The sequence below is a fragment of the Ascaphus truei genome, chromosome 3 (genome assembly GCF_040206685.1).
Source record: "Ascaphus truei isolate aAscTru1 chromosome 3, aAscTru1.hap1, whole genome shotgun sequence".
NCBI lineage: Eukaryota > Metazoa > Chordata > Amphibia > Anura > Ascaphidae > Ascaphus > Ascaphus truei.
In genome coordinates, this window is record NC_134485.1 from 274766216 (window position 1) to 274786992 (window position 20777).

A 20777-nucleotide genomic window follows, 5' to 3' on the forward strand; every position below is an offset into this window, starting at 1 on the left:
CAATGGAATGTAACTTTTCTGTGGGGCATGGTTCGCGCTGGGTTTTTACGGTTCAGCACAGTTCTTGCAGTTCAGAAGAGGACAATGAGGACTCCTATGTGGCCCCACGGAAAGGACAACCTCCGTGTGCAGCAGAAGCTGCAGGGAAAGTTTACCCCGTGGCATCAGAAAAGACCAGAGGTTGACTACAACACAGAGCGCTTGGCGCAATCGTCGCAGGAGTGACTACTAGCCTTGGTATGACAAAGGCTACCGAGACCGCCATAAGCAGAAATCCAAGTGAGTCAGATCAAAAGAGTGTTGACTGGAAACGGTTCTATGAGGTGTCCCAACAAGACGTTCAACGCCTCATCGGCAAGCAAGAAGTTTCTCAGCAAGGGGTCTGCATGTTAAAAACAGAGCTGGTTAAAGTAAAGCAGCAATTGCTACAGGAGCGACTGAGTACCCAGTGGGTTCCCGCCGAGCAGCATGATGAGCTGAAGGCCACCCTGAGCCTTTCCCGAGCATCACTGGAAGCAGAATATGAAAAAAACTAAAAATGTCCAAACCTTGGAATCTGAAAAACTGAAGTTGGATAAAAGGCTTCTAGAGGTAGAGCGGATAACTGAACATACGTCCCAGCAACTCACAGCTATAAAGGAGGACAACCTCAAGCTGGAGAAAGAGCTGGAGAAGCAGAGAGCCTGCTCCATCACCGAAAATCAGTACTCCCAGGAGTAAGAGGCATGGAAAACAGAAGCAGCAGCAATCCTAGCGACAAAAACTACAGAGATCCAAAAGGATGTGCTGACAGAAACCCAGAGTAAGCACCGGGAAGAGATGAAGGCCCTGAGAGGAATTGAATTGGCAGCTGTCTTGAGCCAGAGAAGAAGTATAGAAGAACAGCTTCAAGACCTGAGGAAGGACCTGGAGTTTGAGCATGCTGGCCGCAAGAAGGCAGAGAAACAGCAGCATTACCTAGGCGAACAGCTTGAAGCTCTGAAGACTGAGTGGGACACTACGCTGGACTCTATTACTGCTGGGCAGGAGGTCTAATGAAGAAAGCCTTTAAGAAGAGGTGGATGTCAGACATGTCTGACAAAGAAGTGCACAAACAAATATATAAGTCCCCAGCGCTATAAGTCCAAGATACCGTGACCTTAAAGGAAGTCTCTGATCTTTCAAGATGGTAGTTGGGCTTGATAAAGATGTTCCAGATGGGACGGTGTCTTTGATGTAGATGAGTACACCTTATAAGTTACGTCAGTATGTTCATTGGAGAGAATCTGTGGTGGCTCCCCTTCTCCTCTGTTCCTCTCACGAACCCCCGTGTGGAGACCGCTTACTGGGATCAATCACAGTCCTCAATGGCGTCAGGGATGGATCCGTTGCGACACCCCCACCGACGTGAGATAAGATGGGCACAATATGGTGTGGTATGTAATTACTTTAATAGGCTAAAACACTTATACAAGGCATTAAAATACACTCACATGGTGCAGTGTGGATGATACTCCGCGCTAATGCCGTCCGCAGCTTGCAAATCCTTCCAGCACAGCGGGGAGGTTCACTGCACACAGACACGCTGTCGACTCGGCGTGTGACGTCAGTACTGCAGGAACCCTCCTCGTGTCAGGACTACAGGTGCTGCGACGGCTCAAAACACTAGGCTCCTCCTCCCTACGCGTTTCGTGACACGTGGTCACTTCGTCAGGGGATGGTGGAGCCTAGTTGCTGCTATCTTATATACAAACCCAAATAGAGAGAACCTCCTATGTTGGGTGGGGTAAAGCTTAACAGTTAACCATGGAATGTCTGCTTGTTAGTGACCGCGCGACTGGGGTTGTGTCCATGGCAACCTTAAACACATATTCCCTATTGCATAGATAGTTGAAAGGATATATGAGCATCACAAATAGTAAGAATAAAAGAATTAAAAATACAAATTACTTATCATTGGCCTTACATTGACACAATTCAAACAATATGTAATATTAAGACATCCACTAAAATTAATAAAATAAATTGAAATCGAAATTCCCACTACAATGAATAGAATGATTTAAGAATCCTTCAGAAAGGCTGCAAGGTCGAACTCAATGTTAAGCCCTAGGGGGGACAGGGTTTTGAGTGTATAAATCCAATAACTCTCTCTTTTAGAGACTGTGTTGAGCCTGTCCCCCCCACGCCAGTTAATTTTTGGATTGTCGATCCCTACACATACTAGACCTTCTGGATTCTGATTATGATGTTGCCTGAAATGATTAGAGACACTATGTGTCTCGAGGCCCCTCCTGATATTATAAACGTGTTCCGCGAACCTCCGTTTGAGGGGTCTCCCCCCGTGCGGCCCACATATTGCAGGCCGCACGGGCATTCCAGCAAATAGACACAGAAATTGGTTTTGCAGTTGATGAAAGTTTTTATGTTAAAGCTTTTGCCTGTCACATTGGATTTAAAAGTCTTTGTTTTTTTACTGTGTTTACATCCGATGCAGTTGGAGCATGTATAGTAGCCCTTGAGATCATTAAGCCACGTTACATGGCGGTCTCTCAGGCAATCTATCGGGCAGCTGGGAGATAAGGAGGATTTTAAATTTTTAGCTCTTTTAAACACAATCTTGGGTTTAGTGGGGAGAATGCCCTTAAGGATTGGATCTCTTTGGAGAATACTCCAATGTTTGTTCAGGGTCTTTGATATGATTGGGGCTATGCCACTATACTGCGTGATAAAAAATGGAAACTGGGCCCGACCATCATCGACTGTCTGCCTTTTTTCACATAGTAGGGACGCTTTATCTATTCCATTGACCTCTTTAATTGCAAGGTCCAGTTCCTGCTTTTGGTACTCCCGTTCGATGATTTATATTTTTTGTTCTCACTTTGATGTTCGTAATGACACATATTGTTTAGCACATTTTTGTTAGCACTTAATAATTAATTTAGTGTAGGTTAGCGCTTTTTGGAGGGGTTAATTTCTTTGTTTTGTCTATGTCTGACAAAGAAGTTGGTGCACGGGATAGTGCACGGGCCGCTCACAGGACAGTGTTTCGCTGAGGGGAGGGATATGTGATGCCGTCACTGCCCTCTAAGGGCTAGAATGGGGCAGTTGTGGGACTTTACAGCTCTCATAGAGTTAATCATTCTGGAAAGGTCTGTTCAGCAGTGAGTTAATGAGCTAATTAGCCTAGCCTGTATAGTCAGGAAGTGATACAGAGATCCCCCCCCCCCCCCATGCTGCCAGACACACACTGTTGAGAGTTATACAGAGAGGGTGAGACACGCCGCTGCTATACTGATCTGGGAAGACACACACAGACAGCCCTGTGAGAGACTGAAAGGAGACCTGCTGCAGGTACACTGGGTAAAGTGGGGAAAAGAGTTTAGTTCTCCCACACTTAGTTAGGGACTAAGCAGTATTAGTCAGTACTCCTGAAAGGAGTTAGGTCTTTTGTTTCTGTTTTGTGTTATGAGTTAACCGTGTACCTGCTTTATACCCTGTAAATAAACCCCTGCTTAAAAAGTACAGTGTTTCCTGCCTTTGATCTGGACAAATCATCCGACGCTAGGACTGAGACGTCACAATATATACATATATTTTTTTTTTTTGCCCATTTGAAAGGAAAGAGATTAGCAAGAAAATCAATTTGACCACCTGGAAGAGTGAGATTGAGAATTTCTGATTTATCCAAATTAATCTTCAATCCAGAAACAAGATAAAATATATTAAGCACTGCTATTAATTAATTCAAAGACTGTTCTGGATTTGAAACAACAAGTAATATGTCATTTGCAAACATAGACATTTTATAATGAGCTGGATCCATTTTAATACCTGTAATTAGATTATCCTCCCTAATCTTGTGTGCTAATGGTTCCATAACCATAGCAAAAATAAGAGGTTTAAGAGGACAACCCTGTCTTGTCCCTCTAGAAATTAAAAATCTATCCGTTAACGATCCATTAACTAAAACCTGAGCATGAGGAGTTTTATAATTAGCTAATATGAATTTGATAATGTTAGGACCTAATCCAAATTTGTATAATACTTGTTCCATATAGAACCAATCTACTCTGTCAAACGCTTTTTCTACATCCAAAGCTAAAGCTACTGAAGAAACCTTATGTTTTTTAGCATACTGAATCAAATCTAGATTTTTACAGATTGTATCAAAAGTTTGACGTCCTAAAATACATCCAGATTTATCATTATTAAGAGCATGAAGCAAGTTTTCTCATCTCATGGCTAATATTTTAGTAAATAATTTGGCATCTAAATTAAACAAAGCAATAGGCCTATAAGAGGAACATAATTCCGGATCCTTATCTGATTTAAGAAGTAAAGAGATCGAAGTATTCATCATAGATGGAGTAACTTGTTCAGAAACTAGAAATTAATTAAAAAGATTAGTTAGATGAAGTGTAAGAAGAAAAGAAACTTTTTTATAAAAAAGATGCAGTATATCCATCTGGGCCTGGAACTTTATGCATCTTTAAAGTTTTAATGGCCTTAACCACCTCTTCCTCTGATATTGGACACTCCAGTATTTCCCTATTCTCCTCCGAAATCTGAGGTAGTGAAATAGACCCCAGAAATGAAGATATAAGAGACAAATTCACTTTTTCACTTGTATAAAGTTTTTGATAAAAGTCAAGAAAAGTATCCCTTTTGAATTTATCCTCATATGATTTCTGGCCTTTAAAATTGGATATGGATTGAATAAAGTTTCTCTGTTGACGTTCTTTACGTTTATGTGCTAGTAATCTTTCTGGTTTATTACATTTATTATAAAAAAAACTGTTTAGTATACATAATATCCCTTTCTGCTTTGTCTGACAAAAAGCATGTTGAGTTTACCTCTTACACATTCCAATGTATGGGAGGAGCCTGATCTTTTATGCTCCATTTCAAGATCCAATTATTTCTTTCTAGTATTATCTATTCCAGTTTTTTTTTTTTTAAATTCTTGAAGATAAACGAATTAATTTACCTCTAATTACCACATTAAAGGTGTCCCACACATAGCAGGAGAATTATGTCCCAGTCTATTTAAATCAAAGTATGAAATGAAATGATATCACTTCTAATCTCCTCTTTAATTTTTTTTTTTGTCTTGAAGTAAATTAAAACCCAATTTCCAGTAAACTGTCTTTTGGTGTAACTGGAACAGTTTTCAACAAAGCCGATATGGGAGCATGGTCTGATAATGAGATACAATCTATATTTGCATGTGTTAACAAATGTGAGGCGTGACTGGACATAAATATATGGTCGATCCTAGAGTAGATATCATGAGAAGAAGAATAAAATATATAATGTCTACCTGTAGGATTTAACATGCCATGAATCAATCATACCCAATTATTTTAATTCACTCTCTGATTGTACAGTTTCTGAGTTATCTTTGGTGGAGTTCTACAGAGATCTGTCCATTAATGCATCAAAAGCTAAATTAAAGTCCCCACAACAGATAGTGATCCCTTCCATATATTCTGCCACAATGGGAGATAGGTCATGAAAAAAATTATACTGATTTGTGTTGGGAGCGTAATTATTAATTATATTAATTCCCCAAACACATGTCCCTTAATCATTAAATATCTACGCTCCTTATTTATTTATTTTTCTTTAAGTTGAATGTGTTTTTGTTTTTTTGGCTACTCCGTCTCTCTTAGATGACACAGATGAGAAACATTGAGTGGGATATTTCCTATTATTAAGAAAATGTTATTTAAGAAAATATTCTTCTTTAGAGGTAAAATGAGTTTCCTGTGAGCATGAATTAGATATAATAAAACCTTTTATTGGAAATAGTTAAAAATAGTGAAAATAGGATTGGTAGTAATAAGTGCATGGTCAATCCTGATGAACAACACACTAATCATAAACATATACACTAAAATCATATAGCAGTAAGTAAGTTGCTCACCCTAATGGAAAACATATATAATTCTTCAATAGAGACTCTTGGAGATAATCTCCTATTTGGTGAAATATATAGACCTGGTAGTATATACCTTGATTGGTCTACAGGCTACCATTGATATAATTATTACAAAAACTCTGGGATGATCAATACAACCCAGAGCACTATATCATAAAATGGTGATAAATCAAAAGGGTACAAACAAAAAACTAATTAAAAAAAAAACTGCTTAAAAAAACATAAAGCGTGTCCACAGTCTAAGTAGTTTTAGCTGTCAGCTCACCAATGACAAGTTCATGAACTGTTCATCGGTTCAAAGGATATTCTCAATGCCGAGTGCCTCCAAAGGTAAGTATAGAATTAACTAATTTGGTAAGGGAATTAATATGGGAACATAAGTGCCTATAACACCTTGATGTTAAAGGCATTTAAATAGCAGGGTGCATATCATGTACTTACTATAGCTTACTCTGGTGGTAGCAGTAACGGATATTCCTGCTCGATTTTAGAATCAAATTAGTGTTATAAAGGCGACTGAAAACTGGTATATCAGGTACATGTTGAAAAAACCTGAAGGCACAGCTATAGCTGCCCCAGCAAATTGTAGCCGTAATATGTATCCAATTCCCCTCACATAAGAAGTTCTGTCACCAGAGTGACATTGTAGCATTCTGCTATTTAGTATCAGAATAGTATAATCTGAGCACATACTGTATCTGGAACATTGGTTAATGGTAGTGGCAGTATTAAAATAGATCGACGCAGCTAGGAACAGGCACACCAAGTGTGTGTTTAAGGCTGGAGCCTCTGTTGTCTGCATCAAATTATAGCATCATACAAACAAAGAGATTTACGTAATGATGTCACACTGCGGAAGGGCTGAATTGTAACATGCCGGAGAGAAGAGATACATATGTAACTCTCTTCGTTTGTATGAGGCTATAACTTGATGCGGACAATAGAGCTGCGTCTCCAGGCTTAAACACACACTTGGTGTACTTGTTCCTGTTAAGATCACTTATCTTAAAATCCAAAAGAACGTGTTACTTCATACTCAATATAATATATATTGTATAACACGTCCAGCATTTGCATGCTTGTATTATATTGCACTGTTTGTTTGCTTTTTATTTCTTTTATTCTTTTAAACGACTATTTCAATGTTGTTGTTGTTGTTGTAGCAGACCCCCTGCCGGAGGTGTCACTCTCCCTGTCCCAACATGGCTAATTTTGTTTCCCCATTTCATTTTGGTGCAGTTATGTTTGAACACAGGAGGTGTTAACACCGGTGTGGGAACTGCTATAAATATCATCTTTACAGGGAGGATGGTCACTCTTTGACAAAGCGCAAACAGCGCGAAACGCGTTGGTGTCCTCTACCATTCTTGGAAGATGATTTTTATTGTACTGTTATGGTAGATCAATACATTTTTGTTCCGTGATCCAGCCTCCATCCGTTTTTGCGGTTGTGCACCGCTCCTTTCTTCCCCCGTGGGAGTACATCCGACTATATCTGATTTAAATCCAAAAATAACGTCCTACATCTTCCTCCTTTTACTGGGATTATTGAGGCCTTTAACATTAAAGGATGTTATCTTAGACATAAATTAAAATACATAAAAAAATTAAAGCAGTCTGAAAAAGTTAAAAGGTGTCTATACCGGTAGCAATTCAAAAAGTTCTCACATTGAAACATATATATTGTGATCTGAGCACACACACAATTCTTAACAACAAAACCCAATAACAATAATAGAAAATGGCTACATAAACCCCCAGTAGCAGCTATCTCTATCCTCAAAAGAGAAGATAAGAGAAAATGGATCAAACTGACCCATGCCTGAAGAGCAGAGTAGAGATTCTCTTAAAAAAAAAAAGGGTTCTCCAATATACTACTGAGGCTCCCATATCTCACCCTCCGCCCCCTTCCCCCTCCCCCCCACACATATACCTTCAATGTGTTGTTATTTATATCTGTATATGCTTATATATACTTACCTATATACAATCATTTCCTAAGCCATTTTTCCTTCCATATGATAAAAAATGACCTATGTTGCTCTAAAAAAACAATTCCTGTAAAATAAAGCTGCATTTTAATTTTTAACCCATTTTGATATTAGAGTTAATGTATTCAAGTATCTCTACACATCAATAACACATATTGTGTATACTGTCTAAACTAAAATAGCATAATACAACCCATCAATTACAATACATTGAATATACATACATACACGCATACAGTACATACATACATAAACCAACAACATAAAAACATACATGACAAACTAATTCATATTACCATAAAACCCTGTAAAGTGAACTCCTAAAGTCTGCAAAAATGGTTAACTATTTAGAGATGGAATCTATATAAATTCCAACGTTCCAATTCTTTTCTTGAATTTGTTTTCCAAGATGAGGATTGAGAATGAAGTTTACAAGAAAGATGTCTAGTCTCTGTGTCTTTATTTTTCAGATGTGGTTCTGGATGTGAAAGACCAGCATTCTGTTGATCCGATGGAGGTTCCATTGTATCCATGAATGTAACATTTTGTGAGGAAATATATGCCGCAAACTCTGAAGGGTCATGAAATTCCAAAAACGTAGATTTGTATGTCACCAACATTTTTGCTGGTTCCTCAAGACCAAACCTGGCTTGTAATTTATGTAACGCCGGTCGAAGAGCAAAGAATTGTTTCTTGAGACAATCAGTTTCTCTAGAAAAGTCTGCAGAGAAAGAAATTTGATGTCCATTATATCGAAAGGTTTTCATCTTTTTAGTTATAAGAAGAATTTCCTTCACTTTTTGATATCTTAAACAATATGCAATCATCGGCATTGGACTTTTGTTCACATTTCCATTGCTAGATTTTATGTAATGTGCCTGAATGTCAAGAGGAGGATCAAATGTTGTTTTGAGGAGCTTTGGAAGCCATCGTTCTAAACTTTTCAGGCAACTTTTTCTCAATTTCTTTTGGTTCACTATAAATTTTTATGTTGTTCCTTCTCTGGCGATCCTCCAATTCTGTTTTTTTGCACTTTAAGATTATCTATTTGATGTTTCATTTGATCAATTTATGCAATTGAATTCTCCATTATACGAACTCTATTTTCTACTTTAGTAATTCTGGTTAACACCTCTTGTATTTGTTTTTGAGAAGTGAGTAAATCCTTTTGAATTAAAGTTGTTCGTTCATCAATAGCGTTAATCGTCAAATTCATCTTTGCTAGTTCTTTAATAAACAAAGCTTCATAGAAAACTAATCATGTGATTTTGTTGAAGGTGTAGGATCAGCCTTATTCTTTGTATTGCCTGTAGCTGCCATCTGAAACATATCTTTTTTGACCTTGCTTTATTCTAAGCATACTGTATGTGGCAGTATTCACTAACTTTTTGATGGTTTTTGTTTGGGAGGCGTTTCAAGCTTGGTATCTGGTTGGGACCTACTTCACAGACCCAGCCCCTGGCCTTGCGTGTAAACAAAGCCCACCTACTTGTGGAGAATGACACCCTGTCACATTAATCACTCCATCAGTAATAAGTAGTTATTGTATAACAATCATAGATGGTTTTATTTATCTGATTCAGCATATATCCGTAACTCTTTCACCATTTATGAGGCACTTAAAGTTGTTTCTTTATTTGTAAACACTGCCACAAGTCGTAAGGACGTTTCCATTGATACAAGCATAGAAGCGGCAGCAGTCAACACACAGTCTGACAGAGACAGTTTGCACTGATTAAAAGGCTGTGCGATCTTCCAGTCCCTCACATAAAATGTGTATGTCACCTGTGAGTCTGTCACACCTCAGGGGTCACTGTGTGCCTAGACGGGGTCTTCACAGAGCTCAAGTAGAATTTAAGGCTGCTTACACTTGTCAACTGTCATTTTCTGTCCCTTCTAACTGCCTCTGTGTAGGTCTAAGGTCGCGCTTATAGTGATAGCGACAGTGACGTGACGGCGACGCTGATGTCATGCTGCGGTCGCTGAAAAAATCAAATTGAATTGACTTCTAGCCATTGCGACCATGCCGTCGCGTCGCTCCGACTATAAGCGCACGTGACAGACTCAATACATTTGTTTTGACGCGACGTCGCGTCGCTGTCGCCGGCACTATAAGCGCGGCCTAAGAATCCCCAATCAGATTATAAAATGTCAAAATAATTTTTTATTTATGATAAAAGAATTTCCATCTTCAAATTCAACATCTTACATGTTTTTTGTGAGGAAAAGTCACCTTATACCGTTTCAAATGCCGTGTCAGAGGGAGCTTCTGTGGGAGCCTCAGCAGGCTGCTGCCTTCTCCCAAGCAGCCATCTTGGAATCTGTATTTCACCTTTTTTAAAGTTGTATAAGTTGCTGCAACATTAACGATCACCCATTGTTGAGGTATTTTAACTTTATTGTCATTTGTTAGTTTACTTTTACTCTAATAGTGATAACAGCATGACCAGCCTCTTGACAGACACTTTAAATAATTATCTCCAATGTAATGTCATAGAAGAACATTACTAATGCCATTTACTCATATTGTCAACAACCCTTGACTTCTAAGGCTTTGGTCTCGCTGCGCGGGCGGCTGTGTGCGCGCTACTTACCATCTGATGGTATCCTCCCGAGCAGGTCCCAGTACCTTCTCCCTGCACAGCTCACTACACGCTGTAAAGTGTCAGCTGCCAGGGGATGCAAGAGAATTATATTCCCAACCGGCGACGCGTCACGTGGTGTGGCTGTGAGCCAATGAGGAGGGGAGGGCTTCGGGGAGTGGGGAGGAGAAGAGGGGTGGGGGGAAAGCAGCTGCAGCACCAAGGGAGCCCCCCTGCTTCCTCCCACAGACTCTCTCCTCATAGTCTGTGTCTGCAGATGCACGGGCGAGGGGGAGGGGACCCCTAGCAATGAGGAGGGGAGGCGGGGGAGGGAACCCCCTGACACACAGTGTGATGGCCCCACCCCGACGTCATTGCCGCGCCCACCCGACCCGTTTTGGCCACGCCCCCCGCTCCAGCTCTCGCTCCCTACAGACCGCAGATAGCGGTCAAGTGCCTCTCCACGTGCAGCCTGTCTGCAGTGCGGGCGCGTGGTCTGACGCAGCGGGGCCTTTGCCTTAGGCTGAGATTATAGTATGTGCGCACGTGACGGAGTGCATGGCGTAGTGTGCGCCTATCACTCAAGCGGTCCCTGCACTGAGGTCTGAGGCGATGGGGAGGCGTGGCGGACGCGTCACAAGGCTGCTCCACCCTCATTGGCTGAACCGCTCACGTAAAACGGTCGTCACCTTTTCAAAAACCTGCCGCACGTCGCACGCACTATGGACAGCCTTAGAGAGAAGAGGTCTTTTGTCCGCGTCGCACGCATGTCGTCGCAGCCACTATGATCGTGGCCTAAGGTAGTCTGACAAGTAACAGCTTTTGTGATTATCAGCCTTTGGTGAGAGTATGTACTTGCCAACCACAGAGTTTTTCTTTTTCCCATGCACATGCAAATTAAAATGAAGAAATGGTAATCAAATTAAAAAAAAAAAAAATCTTTTTCTCTTGATAATTGGAGCCGCGGCTGAAAAAGCTTAAAGCCGCAGCTCTGTACATGGGGCTGATGCAATCCGGGCTACAAGGGGTCCATGCTTCCGGATTGGACCTCCCGCAGCAATAATCCTTCGGTAGTGGGACGGTTGCAGAACCACGTCTTGTCGCATTATCAAGTACAGTAAGGCTGCGCTTATAGCGATGCGACGTTCGTCATAACAAATGCTTTGTCGCCGTCGCGTGCGCTTATAATAAGGAGCGACGGCTTGGTCACGATCGCTGTAAGTCATCTCAATTTGATTTTTTCAGCGACCGTAGCCTGACGCCGTCGCGTCACCGGCACTATAAGCGCAGCCTTGGTCTTCCTACATCTGTAAGATTAGAATTCCAAAACCTAAGATAAAGTGTATTACATTTTCACAGGCTAGAAACTGGGGGGGGGGAAATACTTTCTATTCCGTGTGAAAACCTTTATATTCTGTGTGAGGGGGCGTCTTTAAGTTCTGTCATTTAATTACGACACATCTCTGCATGTGTACACTCGCTAATTTCACTTGTTTATTTTCAGACCATTCTGATGTTTCTTTGTTTGTTTGTTTTTGGATATTACTTTTATTAATTAATTTATGTTAATACATTGGTATGTCCCTCATTTTAAAATATGTAATTTAGAATTAGTGTAGTATGTCGTTGTAATGCTTTGAAAAACAGATAACAACATACAATTTTTTGGGGGGGCTGGATGTTGCCTCATGGGGCTACCCAGACATGTAACAGTTTTTACAGTTGGTGGGCAAGGTCTCGAAACAGCTGTTCACTGTGCCTTTTATGATTGGTTAAGGCTAACATGAGAACTGTTATGATTGGTGGATTCACTTGGTGATCACGCTGAGCGGCAGTTAGGACTTTGAGTGCTGTGTGTAATCTAATGGTGATTTTCACATTTAGTTTTAAATCTTTTACGCTGTCACCCTCCCATCTTCCATATTTGTGGGTTTAAAAAAAAAAAGGTTGTTTTATCATTGGCAAAGCGTGGTTTTAACCTTGCCAGAATATTGCCTGGTTGTTTTATTGTAGTTAAACAGTCAGACATCTGGCTAGGAGGGGGGGATATGGGATTGTTTTGTTATTTTTGTGGGGGGGGTGTTCTTTTGAATGGGAGGTTATGGGCAGATACATCTTTGTTATATGTAAGTTATATTATAATAATAATTTATTGCAAGGTTAAATTATAGTTAAAGCTATTTAATAAACTGTTCTGTAGCTTTAGCTCCACATAAAATAGCAAAGCTAACACAGGACACGGACACCTCATCCGATTCCATTAGCCAGGTTGTGCAGGGATTACACATTGTTATCTACTTGATGTACTTATTATGTTGTTTTTAGGTATTCGTTTGGATGTCATGAATCTGTCAACTATTTTCTAAAAAAAAAAAAAAAAAAAAAACCTTTTTTTTTAACCACTTATTTATTTAATTTCCCCTTAGATTAAAGAACTTTCTGTAAAACCATCGGCAAGTATCAAAAAACATTCAGGTAAGAAAAAATAGACTACGAACATAGAAAATGATTTTTGTGATAAGACAATTTGTTCTTTGGTAACATTTTATTCAGTAATATTGGCCATAATATGAACATAGCAGGGAAAAACCCTGCACAGCACAAAGTATTCAAGAGTCCAGATCCCACCCATTTGCATTGCACAAGTTTCTCAAACATGTATTTTCTAAAATGCCATACAGCCGTAAAAGTTATATGGCTGTTTTGAAGGTTCTGGCGTTGTCTGATGAAGGTGGAAGTGCGTAGCAGGCCAGACACAAAGGGCATGGTGACTTAGGATATTGGCAAACCTCTCTGAGGGGGCTATTCACAAAGCAGTGATAAGTGGTTTACAGGGGGATAAATGGCTTTATAGTGTGATACTACCTACTCAGCTATTCACAAAGCAGTGATGACTGTGCCGTATCGCGCTATAATGGCTTTTTATCACCCCTAAACAGTCAGAGACAAAAAATTCGTACGATAGGCCCCAAAATGGGGAAAATAATGACAGATGAAGAAAGAAGACGTTGATAGAAGACTTTTGTTACCTGTTCCGGATCTTCAAGGTGGATGGCTAGCCGCTAAGGTAATGAAGTTGCCTATAAATGCATTTTGATTGCATGGGATTCATGCCGGGGGCCTCCGGTATACCCATATTAATGGGTATCAGCTCTGGAGACTCCCGGCATTAAGCCCATGCAGGAAAAATGCATTTTGTTTTTCTAATTCCTCTCTCGCCGCTTCTTGGCAGCTTCTCATCACCTTCCTGCCAACTTTTCCTGGCTGGAGGATTTTGAGAGGAAATCACTATTCTAGAGCCGCGATTAGCCTCGATAAAATAATCAAGGCTACTAGAATTGCACGAGTTTGAAAACCTGCCGATAAGTGACTTCTCACCGCTCGTTTGGCAAATTTTTTTTTTCTCTGAAAAAAAAATTGTCGAAAAGTGCTTTATCGGGGCTTACTGATTAGCAGTAGGCTTTTTTGGCGAAAAGGCCTCGATAAGTGGCTTATCGGCGCTTTCTGCATAAGCACCATAGTCGGACGCAAATGCACTGATTTTATCACTGCTTTGTGAATAGGTCTCTGACACTTTGCTCTGTACCTCAGATGCCTTTTAACTCCTGTGCCAAGCAGCTGACCTGTTTCCATAGTGTCTGGCATTCACAGGCTTTGTTTGATCCAGAAAAAAGGTGGATGTCAGTAGCCTTGCGCCCAAATAGTACTTGTATTTCCTTAATAGAACACACTCGCTGTGTAAATTTACATGGTGACATAGCTTGTACAATTGCCTATGAATGTGATTTGTATTTTGATATACTGTGCTACTGTAGCATTACCACTGAATTCTAAGTAAGGCTGCGCTTATAGTGCCGGTGACAGCGACGTTGCGTCAAAACAAATGTATTGATGCCGTTGCGTGTGCTTATAGAAGGTGCGGCGCGACGGCTTGGTCGGGATCGCTGGAAGTCACTTCAATTGGATTTTTCCAGCGACCGCAGTGTGACGTCAGTGTCGCTGGCACTATAAGCACAGCCTAAGGTACACATTAAAGTTAGTGGCAGATATTGCCATTTTGGGCACAATTCAACGTGTCATGCTTTGTTGACTCAAGCAATGTCTTTTATATTTTCTATTTTGTCTACATTCATTCACATACCATTGTGGTGATGGTACAACCTCCAGTTTAATCGTTGTTGTCAAATTTGGTTTAAAGCAACAATGTGTCATGTTCTTTAAATATCTTTTTTTTGTTTACATGATCTAGTGCCTGTTTCAACATTGCAACACGTGGAAACAAAACCTAGTATATCACTAACACGTGGTAAGTTTTTATTGTAAGTTACTTGAAAATGGTGTTTCTTTAAATATTTAGAGACCAAAACTATCTTGACAACATATGGTAGAGTTGAAAGAAAGTGAAAGCATTCGGCAGAACTAATATTTTTAATTACGGTTTTATCATTTCATGTTTAGTAGATTTGCAAATGTAGTTAAAGACTAAGTACAAAGAGCATGTTTCTGCATATCACACAATACATAATTGCTTTGTTAAAGGAGCAAAACATTGTGTCCTTTGTTTTTGTTTTTAATAAATCAGTTCTGTAGTATTCGATAATACATATTTACATTTAAAAAAAAAATATTCAATTCCTAATGCCATTTTTAATGAGTTTTAAGATACTGAACAACCTTTGATTTCTGTAGCAGGTTTTTCCCTGCCTCCCAGCAGTGCAAAAAATTTGCAACACTTTTGTGTCCGTGATCATTTGTTACCAATATTCACAGCAGAATCCCTATAATGTGGCACTAAGAGAGTACACCCTAATTAAAACTTAATATTTATTATATATTCTTAAAATAAAACTGTTTGGAGTAACCATAAATGCAAGACAGAAAGTTAATAAAATAATAAAAGACCGGAGAGGTGGGGTAGTACATAGGGTAATTATATATAAACCCCCGATGAAGCCCGTCACGGTGAAACGTACGCAGGGTACGTCTGACGTCGCCATCACGTGACGTCGGTTCATCGGAGTAGTGTGGGCTTGTGTACCGTCTGGGTGCTTCGTAGACTGCATTCGTGGGCAGCAAGAGCACCCAGACTTCAGTGTCAGTTTGTTTTAATAAAGTGTCTGTGTTCATGTTCATTTAGTAAGAGGTTAGCTACCTAGATAGAGCTAGGGCTATTTACATGGCTGCTCTAGACATAGATATTCATCTATACAGCTAGGATTCATTTATCCCTCCTCTTACTCCTTGTAAGTTTATAGTTATCCCCATTCAGCCGCTTTCTAGGATTTGATTGCAAGGGACTAGTGATATAACAATAGCCTTACTATACTTACCTGTGTGACACTTCTCCTACACTTATAGACCATCAAAGGGTTCAACAGACTGACAATAGGGTTTATTTATAATTACTCTATGCACCACCCCACCTCTCCGGCCTTTTATTATTTTATTAACCTTTTGTCCTGCATTTATGGTTACTCCAAACAGTTTTATTTTAAGAATATATAATAAATATTAAGTTTTAATTAGGATGTACTCTCTTAGTGCCACAATATAGGGATTCTGCCTTTCCTCTCACTTAGGCTATTATCTACTCCCTGTGAGCACCACCCCTCCTCTACGCTGTTTGGTGTATTAGTCCCTCTTCATTCGCTTGAGCAGGGTATATCTGCTATACTACAATTTGCAGATTGTATCCGTTTATATATATATCCAATATTCACTGCAGTTTGAGCTGCAAACTGTAACAATAGATAATGTTACCTTAGTAATATAAGGATACATTGTGGCTGCTGAGTTACACTGACTGAAGGATTGATTGAAACTTAAACGTAGCCATTACGTGAACCCCGGGGAAGCAGGATTTTTTCTGATCGATCACGGGAGAACGAATCGATTGGCAGCATAGGTAATTAGTTTTCATTAAAGGCAATCAAATGCTTCATATAGTAAAACAAAAAAAGAAATGTTTTAAAAAGTGTAGCCAGTAAGAGCTCATACCTAGTTATGGGGGGAAAGGAAGCAATTCCAAAGTTGAAATCTGTATTGAGTTAGAAAGCATGTTTAACTAAGTATGTGGGTACTCTATTAGGAATTCTGAAAATAGTTAGCCTCGATAAAATAATCAAGGCTACTAGAATTGCACGAGTTTGAAAACCTGCCGATAAGTGACTTTTCACCGCTCGTTTGGCAAATTTTTTTTTTCTCTGAAAAAAAAATTGGCTAAAAGGGCTTTATCGGGGCTTACTGATTAGCAGTAGGCTTTTTTGGCGAAAAGGCCTCGATAAGTGGCTTATCGGCGCTTTCTGCATAAGCACCACAGTCGGACGCAAATGCACTGATTTTATCACTGCTTTGTGAATAGGTCTCTGACACTTTGCTCTGTACCTCAGATGCCTTTTAACTCCTGTGCCAAGCAGCTGACCTGTTTCCATAGTGTCTGGCATTCACAGGCTTTGTTTGATCCAGAAAAAAGGTGGATGTCAGTAGCCTTGCGCCCAAATAGTACTTGTATTTCCTTAATAGAACACACTCGCTGTGTAAATTTACATGGTGACATAGCTTGTACAATTGCCTATGAATGTGATTTGTATTTTGATATACTGTGCTACTGTAGCATTACCACTGAATTCTAAGTAAGGCTGCGCTTATAGTGCCGGTGACAGCGACGTTGCGTCAAAACAAATGTATTGATGCCGTTGCGTGTGCTTATAGAAGGCGCGGCGCGACGGCTTGGTCGGGATCGCTGGAAGTCACTTCAATTGGATTTTTCCAGCGACCGCAGTGTGACGTCAGTGTCGCTGGCACTATAAGCACAGCCTAAGGTACACATTAAAGTTAGTGACAGATATTGCCATTTTGGGCACAATGCAACGTGCCACGCTTTGTTGACTCAAGCAATGTCTTTTATATTTTCTATTTTGTCTACATTCATTCACATACCATTGTGGTGATGGTACAACCTCCAGTTTAATCGTTGTTGTCAAATTTTGTTTAAAGCAACAATGTGTCATGTTCTTTAAATATCTTTTTTTTTGTTTACATGATCTAGTGCCCGTTTCAACATTGCAACATGTGGAAACAAAACCTAGTATATCACTAACACGTGGTAAGTTTTTATTGTAAGTTACTTGAAAATGGTGTTTCTTTAAATATTTAGAGACCAAAACTATCTTGACAACATATGGTAGAGTTGAAAGAAAGTGAAAGCATTCGGCAGAACTAATATTTTTAATTACGGTTTTATCATTTCATGTTTAGTAGATTTGCAAATGTAGTTAAAGACTAAGTACAAAGAGCATGTTTCTGCCTATCACACAATACATAATTGCTTTGTTAAAGGAGCAAAACATTGTGTCCTTTGTTTTTGTTTTTAATAAATCAGTTCTGTAGTATTCGATAATACATATTTACATTTAAAAAAAAAAATTCAATTCCTAATGCCATTTTTAATGAGTTTTAAGATACTGAACATCCTTTGATTTCTGTAGCAGGTTTTTCCCTGCCTCCCAGCAGTGCAAAAATTTGCAACACTTTTGTGTCCGTGATCATTTGTTACCAATATTCACAGCAGAATCCCTATAATGTGGCACTAAGAGAGTACACCCTAATTAAAACTTAATATTTATTATATATTCTTAAAATAAAACTGTTTGGAGTAACCATAAATGCAAGACAAAAAGTTAATAAAATAATAAAAGACCGGAGAGGTGGGGTAATACATAGGGTAATTATATATAAACCCCCGATGAAGCCCGTCACGGTGAAACGTACGCAGGGTACGTCTGACGTCGCCATCACGTGACGTCGGCTCATCGGAGTAGTGTGGGCTTGTGTACCGTCTGGGTGCTTCGTAGACTGCATTCGTGGGCAGCAAGAGCACCCAGACTTCAGTGTCAGTTTGTTTTAATAAAGTGTCTGTGTTCATGTTCATTTAGTAAGAGGTTAGCTACCTAGATAGAGCTAGGGCTATTTACATGGCTGCTCTAGACATAGATATTCATCTATACAGCTAGGATTCATTTATCCCTCCTCTTACTCCTTGTAAGTTTATAGTTATCCCCATTCAGCCGCTTTCTAGGATTTGATTGCAAGGGACTAGTGATATAACAATAGCCTTACTATACTTACCTGTGTGACACTTCTCCTACACTTATAGACCATCAAAGGGTTCAACAGACTGACAATAGGGTTTATATATAATTACCCTATGTACCACCCCACCTCTCCGGTCTTTTATTATTTTATTAACTTTTTGTCCTGCATTTATGGTTACTCCAAACAGTTTTATTTTAAGAATATATAATAAATATTAAGTTTTAATTAGGATGTACTCTCTGATTGCCACAATATAGGGATTCTGCCTTTCCTCTCACTTAGGCTATTTTCTACTCCCTGTGAGCACCACCCCTCCTCTACGTTGTTTGGTGTATTAGTCCCTCTTCATTCGCTTGAGCAGGGTATATCTGCTATGCTACAATTTGCAGATTGTATCCGTTTATATATATATCCAATATTCACAGCAGTTTGAGCTGCAAACTGTAACAATAGATAATGTTACCTTAGTAATATAAGGATACATTGTGGCTGCTGAGTTACACTGACTGAAGGATTGATTGAAACTTAAACGTAGCCATTACGTGAACCCCGGGGAAGCAGGATTTTTTCTGATCGATCACGGGAGAACGAATCGATTGGCAGAATAGGTAAATAGTTTTCATTAAAGGCAATCAAATGCTTCATATAGTAAAACAAAAAAAGAAATGTTTTAAAAAGTGTAGCCAGTAAGAGCTCATACCTAGTTATGGGGGGAAAGGAAGCAATTCCAAAGTTGAAATCTGTATTGAGTTAGAAAGCATGTTTAGCTAAGTATGTGGGTACTTTATTAGGAATTCTGAAAATGGTTATCACCTAAATATTTAATATAGACAAATCTAGACAAAAAGTGATGAATAAATTCCTGACGTTTGGGAAGCAAAAAGTGGAACAAAAACGCCTAATTAAGATCTAGTTTTACTGATACAAAAAACTAGTTGTGTCCTTGTAACGGTGAGGGGGTAACCAGTCTCACAATAAAGTTCAAGCCCTTTTGGTTACCTCTGATCCATGGATTGGGGTTCGGGTGTCAGCTCTTGAGCCCAGTGATTGTATCTGCATTATATGAAATTATGCGACAATAAAGAATTTGTGTTTTTACCTTTCTAGGAGTGCCAGCAAGCAGAGATGGCTATGCCATGAGTTTCAAAGGGGGGTTTACGGAGAAAGTGTCGTCAGAATGTGTCTAGCTAGCCAGGTTCCAGAGTTGCTGGATACCCCAAAAATGTACCCGGGAATCAGGTTGAATTCCCGGATACATTGAGACACATTGCTCCGGCAAAATCTCCCCTTGAAACCGCTTGCGCGACTCACCGCTAGGATTCCATGCTTCAGCACAGACCAGAAAGGTAAATGGGACATAGGGATGGGAATTTGTCAAGGTGTCCATAGGTTAAGGGGGATACCCAAGTAATGCCAAGGTCACCCAGAACCTGTACAGGGGTTCTGGGGTACTCCAACCATACATAAGGTTGTGAGGGATTTTATAAGTCCATTTTTATAGTGTATCGGGAATATGGCTAGTAAGAAATAAAGTGCAGCTTTTTATTCTATTCCCTATACCAGCAGACTTGTAATTGTTTAATAAAAATATACACTTTAAACTATGTGTTTTAAACATATATGCTTGTGCACATTAATGAGCTGGGACTTTCATATCCAAAGTTCTGAGTGAGTCAACTTTGGTGCCAGCATGTCTACTCAGACTCCGGACTTGAAAGCCACACAGGGTACCAGAGGTGTGAATACCATTTGGGCAGGATGGCTAGGTGAAGTATCCACGTCTTTGGATGAATTAAAGTCCTCCGGACTACCATTTGCCTTCCCAGTCATGGAGGTGCCTAGCCCAGCGGGTTGCTTCTGATTACCAAGTGGCCAAGATGGCCATCTTGCGCATGCCCATGGCTGATTCAGAAGAAACCGCTTGCCCGGCTTCAGAAGACTGGCATCGCTCTGATTGGCTGGTAGTAAAGTTCCCAGGCTGTGATGGGTATTTCATGAATGAACTCAGAAATACTATAAGAAACCCTCAGCCAATCCGGACTTCAGATTCTAAGCACCAGAACAGCAGCGGCAAATTTGAAATGTCCAAAAGATGCTCTGAAAGAAATAACAAAGACACTGGCTTCAGAAATTTGACTTGAAATATTTTCCGGGGCCAAGTTCTCAGAAAGGATTGTAGCGGTCGCG

At 39.8% G+C, this 20777-nt stretch overlaps 1 protein-coding gene across 7 annotated transcripts in view; it reads left to right on the plus strand.

The window, feature by feature from the left end:
* Window positions 1-20777, plus strand: part of DZIP1 (DAZ interacting zinc finger protein 1) — an 89358-nt gene that overhangs the window by 25788 nt on the left and 42793 nt on the right. For 6 of the 7 annotated variants that reach the window (XM_075590848.1, XM_075590852.1, XM_075590851.1 and 3 more), the window contains 3 exons: window positions 12923-12971; window positions 14746-14802; window positions 17545-17601. In XM_075590848.1, coding sequence (XP_075446963.1) covers window positions 12923-12971; window positions 14746-14802; window positions 17545-17601 — 163 coding nt within the window. The remainder of the gene's footprint in view (window positions 1-12922; window positions 12972-14745; window positions 14803-17544; window positions 17602-20777) is intronic. The other variant, XM_075590853.1, reaches the window with a different exon arrangement.